Raw genomic sequence first — 17,952 nt, 5'->3', positions numbered from 1 at the left:
CCCCCTGGAGCAGCCTCCAGCCCTGCCCTGTGCCAGGACCTTCCTCTTCAGCATCCCCTCCTGACCCAGCCATCACAGGGGAGTCAGGCTGCACCCCAGGCAGACTGCAGAGAAAAAGTGTTTATTACTGGGGGGGCATAGAAAGTCTTTAAGCAAAATGGCTTAAGGCTCTGCTTTAGTGAGGTCTGGCCAGGTTAAATGCTTGGTTCCCACCTTGTAAAGATTGTGCCCTAGGAGGGGTGGGAATGGGGTGCGATGGACTCCTAAAGCTGCAGTGCTTGCTCAGGGCGTGTGCTTGGCCGGGCTGGAGCTGGACCTTTGCCTGGAAGCCAGTGCAGTGACATTGTCTGTCAATGCACCTGCGTGTCCCTGCTCTGCAGCCACTCGGCTCTGGGAGCTTGTGCTGCTGGTGGGAAAAACACACTGAGGGCAATGTCAGCTCTCCCACACCCTGTGCATCCTGAGGCCCATGCAGCGGGCACCCAAGGGCTAAAGCTGCTGCTGGTATCACCTGGGTGCTGGCCCTGCAGCAGGAGAAACCCTCTCTGTCGCTCTGCCCCGAGCAGGAGCCCACAGTGATCCAATGGCCATCAGCTGCTCTTTCACCAGGTGTCCCCAATACGCTGGACATGAAGAGGCTGAGCCCACTGAGAGTGGCAGAGCCCAGCAGTGCACACGAGTCCCTCCCCGACAGCTGAAAGCCAGGACGGAGGTTGGCACGCTCCCATCCCAGAAGAGAAGAAGGAGTTGGGGTTGGCAAGGCTCCCCTGCACAGCACTCCCCCAGCCCGCAATGCTCCGGCTCCTTCATCTCTCCCAAGCTGTTGGGTGATTCTTGTTGCTCTCCCATGGCTGGGGTCACTTCAGGCAAGCTGGGATGCAGGAGAACGTCCTCTTCACCCGCAGCAGGAAGGGAGTCGTGCCCCTGATGTCTCTGGCTCCTGGGACCAGTCCTTGCAGAGGTCCCTCCCTTCTGGATGGCCCTCCTCTCCTCGACGGCAGCAGGGACTTGATTTCTTCCTCATCGTTGAAAGGGGATGCCCCATACCTCTGTTTCAGGTGCCTGCGGACCTGGAGAAGGAGGGAGAAGCAAACTTAGGGTGACTGTTTCCAAGGGCAGGTCCAAGCCTGGCAGCAAGGGGAGCAGGGAAGTGACCTCATCCCCCACAGGAACTCATCCTCAATCTGAGATGCGTGAGCAGGCTCAGCTGTGGAGCAGAGTATGGGTGGCAGAGGCCGATTCCCTCCTTGTGCCCACCTTGCGGGCTGCGCCGCCACCGAACTCAGCCAGCTGCTGCCTGAAGCCAGGGTTGGGGTTGGCGACGGGCCGGATGGTTCGGACAGCATCCAGCACCTCCTGGAAGCTCAGTTCCGTGACAGCCATGATGTAGGCGACGACCACAGTGGTGCTGCGGGAGATGCCGGCGAGGCTGGCAAGGGAAAGGGCAGAAAGGCTGCTGCTGGCAGTGCACCCTGGCCCCGTGCTCAGCCCTTCCTCCACCCATGCTTCAGCTATTTTGGTTCCTCTTCTCCGAGAGCTTGCTCTCTGGGAGGCCTGAGCCCTTACAAGGTCCTCTCCACCGGTGCCTATAAATACCCGCTCCTCCCCGGGGAAGCGAGAGCAGCAGCCGCTGCCTGGCCGCCTGCCCCAAACCCTGCTCTTCCTGCTCGCTCAGCTGCACTGCAAAGCTGCCCCATCTCCTGGGCTCCTCAGATCCCGCTGGGTTTGAGGCACAAGCCACAGCCAAGGGTGGATCCCTAGGCACGGAGCCCTGTGGCACAGGCTGGCTCTACGCAGGGCTCTGCAGCCAAAGCAGGAGGGGGTGCTGGGGGCCAGGTCTCTTCTTTGGTCTCTCTTGTGATGGGAGGGGGAACGGCACTGGGCAACGGGACAGAAGTGTTACCAGTGGACGAGGCAGTTCCCTCCGTGCAGGCGACACTGATGGATAAAGCTGATGCATTCCTTGAAGTGTCTCTTGCTAGGAGGAAAAATAGACCAGGCAGAATAAGGACCTCAGAGGAGGAACAGGATTTTTGGGCTGCAGGCAGGATAGCCCTGCATGTTCGAGAATGCAGCACTAATACAAACTGCCCCGTGCTTTGCCGGCACAGCAAAGCTGGAGGCAGCACATCAAGGGTTTGGGATGCTGTGAACCCCCACCCCAATCAGGTGGGGGTTCCCATGTGCCCTCCCATGTGCCCTGAGCCAACCCTGCGTACTCACATGTTGGCCTCAGGGGTATCGGGCAGGGGGATGCGGAGGTAGGTAATGTCCTGGAAGACACAAAAGGAAGAGGAAAAACTCGGGTGCTGAGGTCAGGGTGCTGTGCATGCTTGTAGCTGATCCGGCAGTGCCTTTGCTTCGTGTCCCAGCGCTGCCAGCAGGGTTTCACCCCTAGAGCACAGCAGCTCCCCGTGGGGACAGGGCTGCTCTGTCCCTTGGCAGTGTGGGACAGGCGGCTCGTGGGAGAGGATGGGAAACAAGATGAAGCTGGAAAGCTGGAAATTGTTTCCCATTTGTGTTCAAGGCCAGGTTATAAGCACAAGAGATCCAGTTTCCCATACTGGGGCTGCTGCCCAGCTCCTCTGGGACTACTGCCTGGGAAGAAGGGAGAGGTGCGCATGCTGCGGGGTGCTCAGAGGGGGAAGGGTGATGCTGCAGCATGGAAGGAGCCGCAGACATTGACACAAGGGTGTTGGATGTGGGACCCTACCTGTAACAAGGGCTGGGGAGATTCGTGGATCGAAACGATGTGGGTGATCTTGTTCCGGCTAAGCTGCTCCAGGTCTTTGGCATCTAAAGGGCAGGACTAGATATTAACATGTATTTGTTTCTAACCCTTCTCTTCCCAGCAGCACATCTGCTGTGCTCCTGCAAGCAGCCCAGCATGTAAACCCTTGCTCCAGAGGATCAGTTGCATCACAGCCCCCACCAGCAGTGGCGCAGGCACAGGCGAATACACAAACACACCCTGGAAATCTGGAATGCAAACTCTGTGATACCAAACCAGAGACCTCCTCCCTCCAAAGGCATTTGACCTTGCTGCTCGTGCTGGGGTGAGAACTCACATCTGCATGGAAAATCTCCATTCTCTGCAAGCAGGCGGCTTCAAGCCTGCCGGTGCTTGTCCCCAACCTGGGGAGGGGACGTGCTCTCTGCCTGCACCTCCCCTCCTCAAACACACACTCAGCCATGGGACTTGCTGCAGCCTGAGGGATCTGCTCTGGCTTGTGAGCTACACAAGTGGAGCTGCAGCAATTCATATCGACCCTGAGTTTGGCTCAGCCTGAGCTTCCCTTTAGCACCTGAGGGATCTGCAGAAAGCACCTGAACTGTGATTTGCAGTGCTTTGCGTGTATTCTCCCTGCAGTGGCGTGCTTGGAAATGGGGCCTCTTCAGCTGTCTGGGGCAGTGGCCGCCTTCTCACTAATGATTCAGCATCCCTGGATGGGATCTTGGTCACAGGTCCAGCTCAGTGGTCACTATGCTGGGAGGGGAGCATACTCATCTTGCTGCCTGAGCAGTTTCCTGCCGTGACCAGCGGATGCTGCATGAGCTACCCGAGAGGAGGGCTCTCATTTTCCCATCTTGTTGCTTTGGGTTTTTAAACTTTCACGTGGTGTAAAACCTTGGCTCGGAAATCCAGACTGCGATGTGCTAGAGGCATGATAAGAATTTTAAAAGGAGTGAGCCACGGAGGGAAGCTTTGTGGGTGAGCCGTGCTGTGTGCATGCAAGGAGGGCGGTGGGGACCCTCGTGGGGTCTCGCACAGCACCCACCACCTTCCTGACCATCTCAGGCAGGTGAAGCCAGGGCCATCAGTGACACCAGTGTTAAGGCTTACAGCAGCTTGAGAAAAAGTCTCTGTGAGCTGTCAGAGGTTGATTCAGCAGGCTTGGATCTCTCAGCAGAGCGAGGCTCGGGTGGCATCAGGCCAAGAGCCCATATCAGCTGTTACCTGCAGGAACCCTCGTGATGAACCTGGGAGCCCACTGCTCCCAGACAGCACCCAGCCCACCCCAAGGTGCCCTTGTGGGGCTGTCCTGGTTAGGCTGCCCCGTCTGGGGCTGCTGCTGCTGCTCCTGCTCCAAGGACATTTTCTTAGCAGGTCACAACAGCGTTTTTAAACCTTCTCAGCACTTATAGCAGGAATCAAGCTGCCAAAAGAGCAGCTAGGGAGGCAGGAGGCTCTGATAGGCGCTGTTTTTTCAGGGCAGGTACCAGTACTAGGTCATGAGTTGCCCCTGACTGTGAAAACCCTTTAAAATATTGAACTAGTGTGAGAAAGGGTGACCTTGCCTCTGAGAGAAATTCCCTCCTGAGGGTGGGCACCACCCTCCTGCTCCTCCTACAGCCATCCTGAGCCACTCCAGTCCTGCTCCCTTGCACTGGTGCAGCACCACCAGCTCCTCTGCTCCTCGCACAGGGTTCATGACATCTTGAGCATAGGGCTGTGGGCTCTTGCAGGACTCTATGGGGTTTGGAAGCAAATCCCAGCTGGCCCTGCGTGCTCCCAGCCTGCCCATTCACTGCCTCACCCTAGGAAAGCTTGGCCCAGGAGGGTGCAGCCTGGGTCAGCCCCACTCTTTGCTGTCTCTGCCTGTGTTACTGCTCTGGGCTGAGCTGCCCGCAGTCCTCTCCCTGGGGTGGCAGGGTAAAGGGCTCTGCCAGCCGGTGGAGGTCCTGAACTGAGCTCAAGCAAACCAGGATGATGTGGAGCAGGATGGGCTGGAAAGTGGCTCTCGTTCACCAGTGAGATTATGTGCTCATGCATCAGGAGAGCCCTGAGCCCTCCCACGGTGGCCGGACAAGCCCTTAAGAAGCCAAGTGGCCGTTGCTGGCCCCTGACACAGCCCACCCGAGGGCAGCCGGCACCGCGAGGGCACGCAGGCAGGGAGCTCCCTTGTGGCACCAAACCATGGGCTGGGACAAGTCCAACTCCCCGTCTGGAGGATATCTCTGCAGCGGCAGGGCTCTGCTTACCGATGAAGTTGCCAAGGTAGAGGCCGGGGAGGATCTGCGGGGGACAAGGAGAAGTGGCAGTGTGAGTTACAACCTCGTGCCATGGTACCCACCACACCAGGACCCCCATGGGCAGCATCAGCCTCGGCTGGCAAGGCCAAAGCTGTGCTGTAAACGTGCCCATCACCAGCCCAGGGGATAGCGTGGTGCAGGTGCAGTTGGCCACGGGCACTCCTGGGGCTGTGCTGCTCTGACCCCCCCAGCACCGTGGCCGGATGCAGCCCTGGCACCTCAACCAGCACAACCGCCTGGCGCTGTACCCCACGGGCACTGGGAGTCACCCATGGCTTTTTTTTTTATTGCTCCTCTTACTTCTTATCAATAAGTTCCTTGTCGGGGCATTTTATCTGAGCTCAGCAAGCTGTGCATGCCTCCACGCAGCCTTGGACTGCAGCCGTGCCCTGCGGAAGCCCTGCTGTCTGTGGGACAGGGAAGCAAAGGGTATAGGGAAGCAGAGGAGGGAAGGTGGTGATACTCCCCTCCAGCCTCAAGCTCTGCTCCCCTCGCTCTTCGTGCACGGAGCCTGTTTCTAGCAGTGCAGGAACAGATCCCCCTGGACACCGTGTCTTCATCTGATTTTTCCTTGTGAAATTCCACTTTTCATGATGAAAAGATAATTACTTGACAATGCCTCTGTTAATTGCAGTGCGGATGCAGAAGCAGGATACCTTGCACCCTTTCTTACCCAGAGCTATTTTCTAGTGCCTCTCTCCTGCAGCCAGAGCAGTGAGGCTCCCAGGCTGCGCACCCCACTTCCAGCCCATTCCCTGTGCCACGATGTTTGGGACCTGGGGAGGCAGAGGTGCTATCTCAGCATCGCTGGGTACACGCTCATCTCACTGCCCACATTTGGGAACGTTTCTCTTGGCCAAACACCTTAAAGGGGGTGCTGGTGGTGTTATGATTCTTAAGCTTTTAGATCCATTTTCTTTTGACAGGGCACCTTGAACTTGCAACCGCGGCACTGAGAGGAGCTTGGACGAGAGCATCAGTGAGGAAGGGCAGCTCCCAAGGGCAGGACACCAAGCCACAACTAACGGTGCGTCCCCGTCCCCAGCACCCTCCTGACCCACTCCGCACCAGGAAGAACAGGGCAGCACAGCCCCGTCCGCAGCACTGAGCACCTCCCCGGGAAGAGAGCGTTTATGGGACTGGGGAGGGTGTTTAGAGCATAGGAGATGGAGATCCGGGCAGGAAGGAGGTGCCTCTGTTCCCCCGTCGAAAGGGGAAGCTGAAACAACGATAAAATAGCGCCCATCCCCTGCACCCAGTGGTGCGAGCCCCATGCACAGCACAGCCCCACTGAGCACGGGCTGCGCAACTACTGGGCTCGGAGTCACGCAGAGCTCCCAGAGCATGCTCAGGAGCTGCTGCTTTGGGTTTAAAGGCATTGGGAAGGGCTCCCCCCTTGCTTGGGGGGGTCTGGCTGTTGCCCCCCATCCTCCACACCCCCCAAGTGGCTGTCAGGACGAGACCCAGGCTGCAGGCTGGCACAGCGTCCCTGCCTGCTCCTCCAGTTTGGCTCAGCCAGCAGGTAAACAAGCCGCGGGACGGCAAGCCCTGTGCTGACTCGGTGTCGACAAGTCAAACACCGCAGAGCAAGCTTCCGGGCAAACATCTCCCACCTCCAGCAGTAGGACCAGCTGCCCCAGGTCTCCCCATTACCTGGCTCATGCCGTTTCCCATGGCCAGTAGCAGGGATGGGGCGTGGGTCTCCTTGTCCCCAATGCCGCCAAGCGCAGCTGCCGTCCCCGCTCCGGACGCTCTCCGGTCGGGTTTCTGTCATGAAGAGCTTGGCTCCCCCGGGATTGGTGCCCGTAGCGGGTAGGTTTGTTCCCAACGTGGCGAGGCTGAGCTGGTGGCAGCTGTGCCGGGGCAGCGGGGACGGTGGCCGCCGTCCTCCGTGGCTCCTGGCGAGGCCCTTTCCCGGCTGCTCTTGCTGGGAGCAGACAAAGGAGGAGAAACTCCCCCTCTGCGCCGTGGCGTGGGAGCCGCGCGGCTGCTGCCTGTCGCCGCGGCCGCACAAGGCTGCAGTGTTGGGAGAAGAACAAAACCTTTGTCCCGCTCCAGCAAGGAAAGGCTTTGCATCCGCAGCAGCATGGCCACTCCTGCCCGCGCCATGCTGGCCATGCCCGTGTCCTGGCCACCCCTGCCCATGCCAGCCCTGCCCTGGGGCACTTGGAGAGGGGGTACAGAGCTGGGACACTTGAGTGGGGGCAGAATCGGGGGATACGGGCTGGGGGACCTGGGGGCACTGAGGGTGCAGCGTAGGAGGACACAGGGCAGGGGTCCTGAGGGCACATGATGGGATGAGAAGGGGTGGGGGGGAGTTGGGGTGCAGGAGGTGGGAGCCTCCAGAGTGGGGCTGAGGTGACCAAGGCAAGGGGGATTGGGGGGGGAGGCTGTTTGGCATCCCATGGTCACATCCTGTTGCTCAGTGGCACCATTTTGTGAGGACAGGGATGGTCCCTGCCCCATCCCCAACTCCAGCCACATTCCCAGCTCCTGCCCCAGCCTCGGTCCACCACCCCACCACTACTACCCTCATGGGAGCATTGGTTGGGCTGAACCTTCTATTTCTCTTCCTACCCAGCTGAGTCAGAAGAACTGCTTGGGGAAGAACCTGGAGAGGTTTGGGAAGCAGTTAGAAAGAGAAGCCAGGAAGCCTAAGACAACAAAAAATGTGCCTTTAAGCCAAAGGCCTTCAAAAGCCTCCAGAGTCCTGTTTGTTTGTGGAGAAGCTCACAAGAATCCTGGCATCGCTTGGATTCTGAGACCAGTGAGTATGTGCTCTCCTGAAGAAAGTGGGACAGGGATGAATGGATGCCTTCGTTCTGCAGAGGGAGACAAAATCGAGCAGGAAATCCAGGGGATTAACTGGGCATGGCAAGGTGGCTGGGAGGGGCAGGGAGCCTGGCTGAGGCCCTGGCCAACGTGTCCTACCAAAACAGTTGTGCAACCGTTCCTTTCAGCAGCCAAAAGGCAGCTCCGGTCATTTGTAGAGCCAAAGTTGACTCAACGGTGAAGGTATAAAGTGCAGAGTCCTTGTGTGGAGGAACAGACTGTGCTCCCAAGGGTTCTTGCAGTGGGGTTACGGCCAAATTCAGACTCTGAAACCTTTCCATTCGGCTGCAGGTGAGCAACGTGTAAGTGCAGGGCTGCTGTCTGGCCACGCTTCTGGGTGGCCCCTAAAGCTGGGGTGATGAAAACACCCCGGTTTGGATATAGGGAAATCCCACTGCGTTAGGCATCAATCAAGGAATTCCAGCCAATGTGCTGAGCAGATTCCATCCTGAGGATGGGAAGAGATGGTGGGAGGCTCCACGAGCAGCCTGGAGCATAAGCTGGGGTGGATTTGGTTGACATTAGCTCCTCTCTGCTCTGCAGTCAGAGACCCAAAGGGCAACCTCATGCTCAGAACCGTATGTTTGTCCCCTCCAAACCTAGAGCTGTTCCGAAGGCAGCCCCTCCCACCTCAGCCTCTGGGGACCAAGGGAAAACCATGTTTCCTTTAGGAATTCTGACAATCCATGGTGCTGAGAAACGTTTGCTTCTGCTGGATGGCTCAAGCCGTTTGACATCATGAGCAAAAATGACATCACAGTAATTAAAAATAGACCATCTGTGGGCTCTGCAAACGAGCTCTGCACTGGTGCTGGGACGGGAGGATTCGCCTTGCCCTGTGGGTCAGGCTCCGCGGTAAAGGGCAGCTGGAGAAGGGAATGGGAAGCAATTATGCAAACGAAAGTGTGAATTACTGCCATCAGGAGAGCAGTTAGCGATTATCTAACTCTACAAGTAGAATGTTAATTGACAACAAAACCCCCTTATATTAAGCTGATTTTTGTTTTTTTGCCCAGAGCTTCAATTAATGGGGTAGATAACCAGAACACAGTCAACAGGGATGTATGAAAAGCCTCTGATCACTGAGATTTTACCAGCAACTGAAATGGAACAGTGTGGGGCTGACCTTAAAACTCGCAGACAATTAGAAATGAACTCAGTGTTACTCCTTCATCTGGGTGGCTCATCTGGGGCACTCATCACCCACTCGTACATTGTACACTCGTACAAGGAGAGAACTTGGCTGCCCTCAGGATTGCCCTGCTGTTGGGGCCACAGTCCTTTAGACATCTCTCATGGCTTTTCTGTTTGTTTTGCCTGGAGAAGAGGAGGCTGAGGGGAGACCTCATCTCTCTTTGCAGCTCCTGGAGAGGAGGGTGTGGTGAGGTGGGTGCTGAGCTCTGCTGCCAAGTGACAAGGGATAGGATAAGAGGAAACGGCCTCAAGTTGCACCAGGAGAGGTTTAGATTAGATATTAGGAAAAATTTCTTTCCTGACAGAGTGTTGAAGCCCTGCCCAGAGGCTGCCCAGGGCAGTGGGAGAGTCCCCATCCCTGGAGGGGTTAAAAAAATATGTAGCCGTGGCACCTTAGGACATGGTTTAGCAGGCACGGTGGGGCTGGACTGATGGTTGGACTAGATGAGCTGAGAGGTCTTTTCCAACCTTAATGATTGCATGATTCTGTGATTAATTTTTTATGTAGCATAAACAAATTTAAACTGTGACTTAACAAAATTCCCGACAACATATGTTGCGTTACTTATACTGCTGCAAGCATGTGACAGAGTTTGTTTATTTGGTACCACGGAACTTCCCCACAGGCTGCCTGCTCTGCCCTTCCTCCAGGAATCCTCCTCACACCTACAAATCTGAGCTCTTTACACGAGGAGCTGTTGTTGGATCCTGTGCCCACGTTATGGTAAAGAACTGTGCTGGCAGACAAATGGATTCTGAGTCAGGTGAAGCAGTTCTTCCACTCTGAAATTCTGGGAAGGAGGAGGAAACGCGTTAGAGCCAGTAACTCTGCTCTCCCATCTGTGTATTGGCAGGTCACAAGGTGAAGAAGTTTTCCTGTTCTGAAAACTGAAGGATATCGGTGACTGAAGAAGGTAAGAATGACTCCATCTTCTCCTTGGGGAATACTTGACAGGCAGTCTGGTTCTTTGCTCTTGTTCCATCCTCTCCTTTTGGTGACTTGTTCTGTCCTCCTGGGCCTGGCTCGTGCAATGCCATTCCCACCATTGCCCAGGAAGACAACGAAGCTTCTAAGCATGGCTTTTCCCCATCCGTCAGATACTTCATCTGGGATCCGAGGAGTTCTGCTCTGTGCATGTGTTTTATATAAACACTGGATATGAGGCAGGTCTAACAGCACACCACAACATCAGCGACTGGGTTGTAGCACACATTTCTCAGCGCTTCAGGGTCTGAAAGTTTGATTTGAAAGTTTGTTATCGTAGAGTTTGCACTCAGCTGCTGCTTTCCTCTTCTCCCAGTTGCTCCTTTCCTCTTCTCCCATTACACCCCACTGAAGGCCTGGTCATACAGAGATGGATTTGCTTGCTTTTCTGAACCACAATTTACTCTGGATTGCTGTAGCCTTTCTGTGTGTGCCATAAAGAAGGGTAACCAAAAGAATGTGCTGTTCTACTCTTGCTATTCGATGTGTCACATGAACCCTGTCACTTCTGACTCCTGTAAACACCTGTAGGATTCACCTGCCCTGCTGCTCCTGCTGTCACCCTATCTCTCTCCTTTCTTTTTTCATTGGAAAACTGGTGTCACCAGACCACTGGGAACGTCAGTTTGACAAATCAGCCAGGACTGAAGCTGAAATGTCAGTCTGAGTTGAATGCTGGCAGCCTTTCTTCTTCCTCAGCTTCAGTGAACATAGGGAGAGGGTGATTCATAGGAGAGAACTGCTTCATTTCCTTTGCTACTGGATTGAGTTTGATAGCTTTCATTTGATTAACACATCTTTATAAAAGGGATCCCACCTTGGTTTGATGGCTTAAGAGACAGGAAAATCCATCACTTCTCTCCATGAAAGTTCAGCAGAGTTCGTATTTGCTCTGAATGATCAAAAGCCTTTCTGGAAGGAGGGCACACCAAGCTGCCTTGGGTGGCAGCGCACTGAGACAAACAGCTTCATACCAGCCTTGAGGAACAGTACCTGCTCAGGCCAGTTGCTCTTTCATTTTCCAGACACCATTCAACTACTTTCTGATTTTTAACTTTTCCTTGCAATTTTTAGTAAGATATGACCGTGCCGTGTTGGCTCTGAGCTCCGGTGGCTGCAGCCTGGGGTTGCAAACACAGAAGATAATTCATTGGCAATGGGGCGGAAGAGGACTGTTTAGAGAGAGAATTCCTTATTTGCTTGTTCAATGTCTGTTTGTCTTTGATCCTAATCTCTGTCTCATTCCAGATGCTCATCTCACAAACGTGGCAGTGCAAAATCCTTGTGCCTGATGACAATCCCGGGAGGTGATTCCTACAGCCTGTGCCCCGCTGCTTGCCCTGGGGGCTCTGCCCACCCTCATGGGAAAGCATTTCTTCCTAAGACTTCACCTCCGTCTCCCCTCTTTCAGCTTCAAACCGTTCTCCTCATCCTCTCCCCGCACGGTCTGATCAAGAGCCCCTCCCCAGTTTCCCTGGAGCCCCTTCTTTCCATACTGGAAGCTGCTCTAAGGTTTCTCTGAAGCCTCTTCTTCTCCAGGCTGAAAAACCCCAATTCTCCCAGCCTGTCTAGATTTGATTCTAGGTGTTTTTTGGTTTAAATATGGCTTTTCTCTATGGCCAAGTGACAAGTAGGTGTGATCAAAGTTCAGCTGAAATGCTCAGAATAATATCTGCTCCATATGGAACTCGAATATTGCAACAAGTGGGAAACCAGGAGTGCAACTGCCTTGTCATTACAGGAGTTGAGGAAACCAGAAAGAGCAGATAGCTCTTCAGAAATGACAAGCAGAGAGGATTATTGTTCTTTTAACCTTAATCACGTGAAGTGCATGCAGCATGATAGGTAAGGAAATGTCCCTTAGGTGTTATTTGTGTTGACGGTGCTCTCCTACCAAATGTCTGGTCTGTTTTTTTTTTTAACCTCTCACCTCTAACAAGACACTGTGGCTGCTCTGCTTGTTACAGCCCCGTGTCCTCTCTGCATCAGCCCCATATTCCACGTGGTGCAACCAAGGAGAGCTTTATTTCAAATCAGCAAATTGGTGCAGCTCAGCTGTGGTCTTGGATAGCTTCATTTGCCCAATCCACAGCCTAAACCTGATTATCAGTTAGGCATGTAAAGCACTGGAGTAACTTCAGTTGGTCAGAAAACAAATGAATCGGAGTGGAAGCCCTTGGTGTCATCACAGAGCTCAGATATCGCTGCTGGGCTCTCATAGAAGAGCTACGCAAACACTGTGTTACGCTAGGAAACCATTCCCAGGAGACATGTACACTCCACCACTAAAAAAAGGGTTAATGCTCCTTCTGTGAATCCTCATCAGCATTTACTGCTTCAGCCAGATTTGGGTTTTCACTTGCATGTCTTTCTGGAAGCTAGAGGTTTTTTTTTTTCTTTAGTGCCATCAAGAACAGGAATAGAAACTTTGCAATAAGCTCAGAATGTTCTTTGGCTCAGCACATGGGAAAGAGATTTGGGGTTGGATTTCCTCTTGCTTCACCCTTACTCCTGCCTGCTAGCAGGGTAATGATTTTTGTAGACAAGCGTTTCTCTTAGCTGAACCATTGGCAAAACTGCCCGTTTCTCCCTAATTTACTGTCGCATCTCCTCTCAGCTGGCTTCTGGAGTGGGATGCCTCACCTTCCCTCACTGCCAGCAGCCAAGAAGCCTTGTAAACTGAAAGACACAGTTCATATTGCAGACAGGGAGAGCAGGCGGGCCAGGATGTTTATTGCCTTCTAAGGGTTTTTACTAAGCTATTTGGAATGATGGTCTGGTTACATGTCTGTATTGGCAACTGATTGCAATACCCTAACCTTTCCAGCAATTAAATGATGAATTACCAGACACAGAGTAAAACAAGCAAGTGTGCTGCCGCTTCAAAGTGGGAAAACAAAGCAGCGTGGGGCTGCGAAGGGAAAGGAGTCTGTGTCAGACGTGCACAAGAGCTCTCTTTCTGCATTGTGCCTCCCACACTCACCGCTTCTGGAGCGCTCTGTTCCAGGCAGCTCATCTCGCAGCACTTTGTGATTGACTTTACAACTGTGCTACCCTCAGATATTAATAGTAGAAAGATGTTCACTGCTTTCAGCTGTTCAGCTTTGTCTCGGATTGTCCGGGAGCTTATTCCTGAGAGCAGATAATTGTCATTGCTCAGGTACTTCATGGAAGTGCAGAATGATTTGGGCTGGATGGGACCTCAAAGCCCATCCAGTTTCACCCTCTGCCATGGGCAGGGACACCTCCCACTGGATCTGGTTGCTTCAAGCCCCATCCAACCTGTCCTTGAACACCTCCAGGGATGAGGCAGCCACCACTGCTCTGGGCAACCTGGGCCAGGGCCTTCCCACCCTCACAGCAAAACATTTCTCCCCAAGATCTCATCTCAATCTCCCCTCTTTCAGCTGAGAACCATTCCCCTCGTCCTCTTCTTGCCCCCTCTGATCAAGAGTCCCTCCTCAGCTTTCCTGGAGCACCTTTCAGTACTGAAAGGACTTTTCCGAGTCTGGAAGCTGCAATAGGAAATATTGAACTTGAGCTTAATGGCTGACACAGGACATGAGTGATGCTGGCTTCTCGGCTGCCCGTCAGTGCTTGCCTGGCTTGGTTCAGTACCATGTAAGAAAATAAAGGGTGTAAGCACGTTCTACTCAGCAAAACAAAACTTTTAAGGGGAGACGGGCACCTGATCCTCCTACTGCTACTCCTATGGAAACGCATCAGAGCAGAAACCCTGTTGCCATGACGCTGCAAAATGAACCTCACCACGGTGTGTTGGGAGCAGCTGCCGAGTAGTTCTTCCTTCGGGTTGTCCAACACGGGGACTTGGCACCGTGCTGCCGCTTGCTTCCGGGGGAGATGGGGTGTTCTGAACAGGCTGCGGGCAAGGCAGTTCAGGTAAGAAGTCCACATTATTTGTAATCAGTGTATCTGGAACTTAAACCCAAGAGGACAGTCTCACTGCCTCCAGTTGTATGTTATGGGTACATGGTGTTACCTACAGAACTTTAAAACTCGGATCACACGACATAGTTGGCTTTTAGATTTAACCCTCCCCCAGTTGTAAGAAGTCTGGAAGAGGGTGTTTTTGGAACTCTGCATAATCAAAAGAGTATGCAGGACTGGAGAAGGCAGTGGAAGAAGCACCTCTCACCTGGCAGGCTGGAAGATGCTCCAGGAGCCAGGAAACTAGTGGTGCCATGTTTAGGTTTTCATGGCTGTGCAGGGTACGGCATGGGGAGGGTCAGGCGCAGCTCCACACTGAGCGGGTGAATTGTGACCAAATGGGCTTGGCAGGACCAGACCCTTCCTTGTACACAGAAAGAAATCAAACTCACCGTAGCCCAGTACTAATTATGATTAATTTCTTTCAAATCATCTTATGGGCTTAACTGAGTTGTGCTGGGGTGGCAAGTTCAGACTACAGAGGGCAGTGCAGGAGACAATAAACGTTAAAACCTTTGAAGAAACTGTTACAGGTTGAATCGATTGTCCTTTTACTATGAGACCAGCTCAGTGACTGGTCCTCTCAGCCCTTTTCAGGCTGATAATTTTAAATATGCACAGATTTTATCTAGTTTTGAAACCTCATTTCTGGGTTTTCTGGCCTTTCAACTCAACAGTAGAACATGTTTTCCCAATGAGACCAAAAGGGTTCTGCCTCCTACTGCCCCTTCCTCCACATCCTGATGAGATTCCTGACATGCTTCAGCCGCAGAGCTTTGCTTTGTTTTCTCACCACAGGCACACACAGCTCCTCTCTGTGCTTCAGGCGTGCTGTGGATTCCCAGCTCCTCCTACTCCTGTTCCTGATGTGACAGTGAACCAGCTCAAAGCCAAACTCCAGAAGCACTCGCATAAAAACCCCAACAAGGAACACAGACAGACGAATGAGGAATTCCTCGCTGCTCTTGATTTTAATAAGCCCATTTCCAACCCAGCCATGGGTGCTCACTGTGCCCCAGCCTGTGCCTCCACGCAGCTCCGCCAGCCAGGCTGCACCAAGAAGCAGGAAAGGGTTCGTGACCAAAAGAAACTGCAGCGTCATAGCTGAGGAGCCAAACGCTTCTCCAGTGCCCTCACCTGGGGCAGGCTCTGGGCACACCAATGTCCTCCTGCAAGCCCCGAAGGCTGCAGCTATTGCAGCGTGAGCTCCAGGGGTGACAATCCAAGAAGGCACCACGGCAATGGCATGGCCACCTCAGCCCTCCAGGATGCGATTGATCAGCTTCATTTCCTCAGCAGTCATGGGGTTCAGGTTAAATCCCTTCAGCTCTGGTTTCCCTAAGAGAACACACAGAAAAATGAGAATTCTGCTACAGAATAAGTGAAACAGTCCCTGGTAAAACTGAGGGGTTGCAGAACAGGCAGAGACAGCCCTCGGAGTGGCTGCGGGGTCACCCCAGTGGGATGCAGGACCCCAGTTAGGGTGCTGGTAGGTGGCAGCTCCACACCAGGAGCCGTGCAGTACTGCTGGAACAAAGCCAGTGGGAAAGCGGCTGCAGGAACACACAGAGCGCATGAGTTTCTGGACCCTCCTCTCAACACATGACGTCTTCTCTCAGATACTAGGAAGGTTCCAGAGTAGGAGCATTTACCTTGAGCTTCAAAGAGGCGGTTGACCTTCACACGCAGCTCTTTCCGGAGGTTATTTATCTCCTCATCCAGACATTCCTGGTCTGAGACAAGCAGGACAGGAGTGATGAGCACTGCAGTCTCTGGGCTGCAGGCAGAGCCTCCCATGGGACACTCGGAACAGGAACGGGCTCTTCCCCAGCTGCTCATGGTCCCACCCTGCCCTTGGCTGACCACAGGTCAAGCTCCAGGCTTCTTTGTGCCCTAGGGAGAGCCATGTGACAGCCAGAATCCACCCACGCTCGCCCATAGGAGGTTTGGGGCACTTCGCTGAACAGAACCCTCTTTATTTTTCCACGAGCCAGTTATGGCCAAGCCGATGTGCACAGAGAGGCCCTGGGCTGCCTGCCTTACCCTTCCGCAGCATCTCCCGGGTCTGTGCTTTTGGGAGCTCGATGAACATGTCCCCAAAGCAGACCATGGCCTTGGCTGGGGGACAGAAGAGGAAAAGAAACAGGTGTTGTCAGGGGTGCTCGTCTGCCTGGACACCACTGTCCCCAGGCCCTGTGGCTCAGGGCAGCTGCAGCAGCCAGGACCTGGCCTCACCGTCAGGCTCCGGATCCTTCTGCAGCGCCTGCAGGGCCTCGCGATTCCGGTTCCGCTTCACGTCCAGGTCCACGATCTGCAGCGAGACAGAAGCAGACAAGACTGGGGGCTGTGGGTGGGGTGGCGGGGAGATGGGGGCGCGCTGGGGCTGAGGGCTGCAGGGTGGGGAAAAGGGGGTCGCATCACGGTTGGGCGCAGTCGGGAGGGGCAGTCTCACTGGGGAGGGGGACTGCGGGGGAGGGACGGGGCGGGGCAGGGAAGGGAAGAGGGATCTTCACCGAGGCTGGGGGCTACGGGGAGGGGGTTCCTACCGGGGCTGGGGGCTGCGGGGAGAGGGCTGAGGGGAGGCGAGAGGGGCACGGCGCGGGGAGGAGGGTCCCTTCGGAGCTGGGGGCTACGGGGAGGGGAGGAGGGACCCACCGGGGCCAGGCCGTACCTGCTGCCGCGCCGCCAGCACGTCCTCGGCCAGCTCTTCCACCTCGGCCAGGTAGCGCAGCACGAAAGCCGGGTCCCGCGCCATGGCGGAGCTCCGCCGTCCCGGCCGCTCCGCTTCCGGTCTGGGCTCGCCCCGCCCCGGGTTCCCCGCGGCTCCGGGTCCGCCGCGTCTGCCCGCCGGGCGCAACCGCAGCCAGGAGCGCGCGGGTTCCGCCGTCGGGGGAGGGGCGGAGTAAACGTGTCAGAGCGGCCCCCCCCCGCGATCCCGCGCCCGTGGGGCTTATGGGCGAGCTGGAGCAGGGGGTGGCTGCCACCCGGTGGGGCCACTGCCCTTGCTGGGCGAGCTTCAGCGGGGAGTGGCTACCATGGGCCCAATACCATGGGGTTGCGGCCACTGCGCTGCTGGGCGAGCTGGAGCAGGGGTTGGCTACCGCGGGCTCCATGCGGGGCTCGGGCAACGGGACCCCACGCCCATGGGGCTTCGGCCTCTTGGCTAGCTGGAGAAGCAGGGTGGCTACCACGAGCCCCATGCGGGGCTCAGGCAACCAGAGCGTGCACTTACGGGTCTGTGGTGACCCCGCTGTGGGCAAGCTGGGGCGGAGGGGTGGCTACTGCTGGCCCAATGTGGACATGTGGTAACCAGACCATGGTGCTGCAGCCACTGGGCTACTGGGCGAGCTGGGATGGAGGAGTGGCTACCATGAGCCCCATGCGGGGGCTTGGGCGACCAGAACCTCCTCACCCCTGGCCCCACTGTAGCTCTGCACATATGAATTATTTCTGTCCTGCCCCCCTCTTCTGCCAGCACCGCACTTCCCACTGCTCCCCGTCTCTGCTGCCTAGTGATGGATCCATGGCTGAGGCCAATGGGATGGGGATCAACAAGGACAAGTGCTGGGTCCTGTGCAGTTCCAGGCTTGGGGAAGAGTAGCTGGAGAGCTGCCTGGAGGAGAAGGACCTCGGACGCTGGTCGACAGTGGCTGAGCATGAGCTAGCAGTGGTCCCGGTGGCCAAGAAGGGCAACAGCATCCTGGCGTGGCTTAGCCATGGGGTGGCCAGCAGGAGCAGGGCAGGGATTGTCCCCCTACACTCGGGGCTGGTGAGGCTGCACCTCGAATCCTGGGTTTGGTTTTGGGCCCCTCATCCCAATAAAGACATCTGCGAGGCACCGGGGAAGCAGCAGGGGGGACTTGACCTGTTGGTTCGTGACCTTCGTTGGACTTATCTTGGTGAGAAGGGTGTGTGGTGACCCCCAGCACTGCTGGAGACGAGGACAGCCCCACGGGGGC

At 55.4% G+C, this 17,952-nt stretch overlaps 2 protein-coding genes and 1 long non-coding RNA gene across 7 annotated transcripts; 1 reads left to right on the top strand and 2 right to left on the bottom strand.

Moving 5' to 3' along the window:
- Positions 1 to 21: 21 nt before the first annotated feature.
- DUSP15 (dual specificity phosphatase 15) lies at positions 22 to 7,124 on the bottom strand. Of its 2 annotated transcripts, XM_009562640.2 has the most exons (7): positions 6,688 to 7,124; positions 4,984 to 5,017; positions 2,714 to 2,796; positions 2,224 to 2,273; positions 1,904 to 1,978; positions 1,258 to 1,429; positions 23 to 1,070 (listed from the first exon to the last, which is right to left on the bottom strand). In XM_009562640.2, exons 1-7 carry the CDS (start codon positions 6,706 to 6,708, stop codon positions 858 to 860), a joined length of 648 nt encoding a protein of 215 aa, XP_009560935.2. In that variant the 5' UTR covers positions 6,709 to 7,124; the 3' UTR covers positions 23 to 857. The 2 variants fall into 2 exon arrangements, with proteins under 2 accessions (XP_053937340.1, XP_009560935.2); XM_054081365.1 differs by lacking the exon at positions 4,984 to 5,017 and having other exon boundaries at positions 22 to 1,070; positions 6,688 to 7,121.
- Positions 2,811 to 14,494, top strand: LOC128853803 (uncharacterized). Of its 4 annotated transcripts, XR_008452579.1 has the most exons (6): positions 2,811 to 3,056; positions 5,961 to 6,061; positions 7,616 to 7,801; positions 9,687 to 9,824; positions 9,915 to 9,974; positions 11,294 to 14,494. It is a non-coding gene; the product is annotated as an uncharacterized LOC128853803 (long non-coding RNA). The 4 variants fall into 4 exon arrangements; XR_008452577.1 differs by lacking the exons at positions 2,811 to 3,056; positions 5,961 to 6,061 and adding an exon at positions 6,078 to 6,556; XR_008452580.1 differs by lacking the exons at positions 2,811 to 3,056; positions 5,961 to 6,061 and adding an exon at positions 6,615 to 6,674.
- Positions 14,495 to 14,951: 457 nt separating this feature from the next.
- On the bottom strand, positions 14,952 to 16,884 carry PDRG1 (p53 and DNA damage regulated 1). Its single transcript, XM_009562639.2, has 5 exons — positions 16,665 to 16,884; positions 16,229 to 16,304; positions 16,037 to 16,111; positions 15,646 to 15,726; positions 14,952 to 15,331 (listed from the first exon to the last, which is right to left on the bottom strand). The coding sequence occupies exons 1-5, from the start codon at positions 16,746 to 16,748 to the stop codon at positions 15,249 to 15,251; spliced, it is 399 nt and encodes a 132-aa protein (XP_009560934.1). The 5' UTR covers positions 16,749 to 16,884; the 3' UTR covers positions 14,952 to 15,248.
- Positions 16,885 to 17,952: the final 1,068 nt, after the last annotated feature.

The sequence above is a fragment of the Cuculus canorus genome, chromosome 16 (assembly GCF_017976375.1).
Source record: "Cuculus canorus isolate bCucCan1 chromosome 16, bCucCan1.pri, whole genome shotgun sequence".
NCBI lineage: Eukaryota > Metazoa > Chordata > Aves > Cuculiformes > Cuculidae > Cuculus > Cuculus canorus.
The sequence above is the reverse complement of the archived record's forward strand: the minus strand, read 5'-3'. Positions and strand labels throughout refer to the sequence as shown.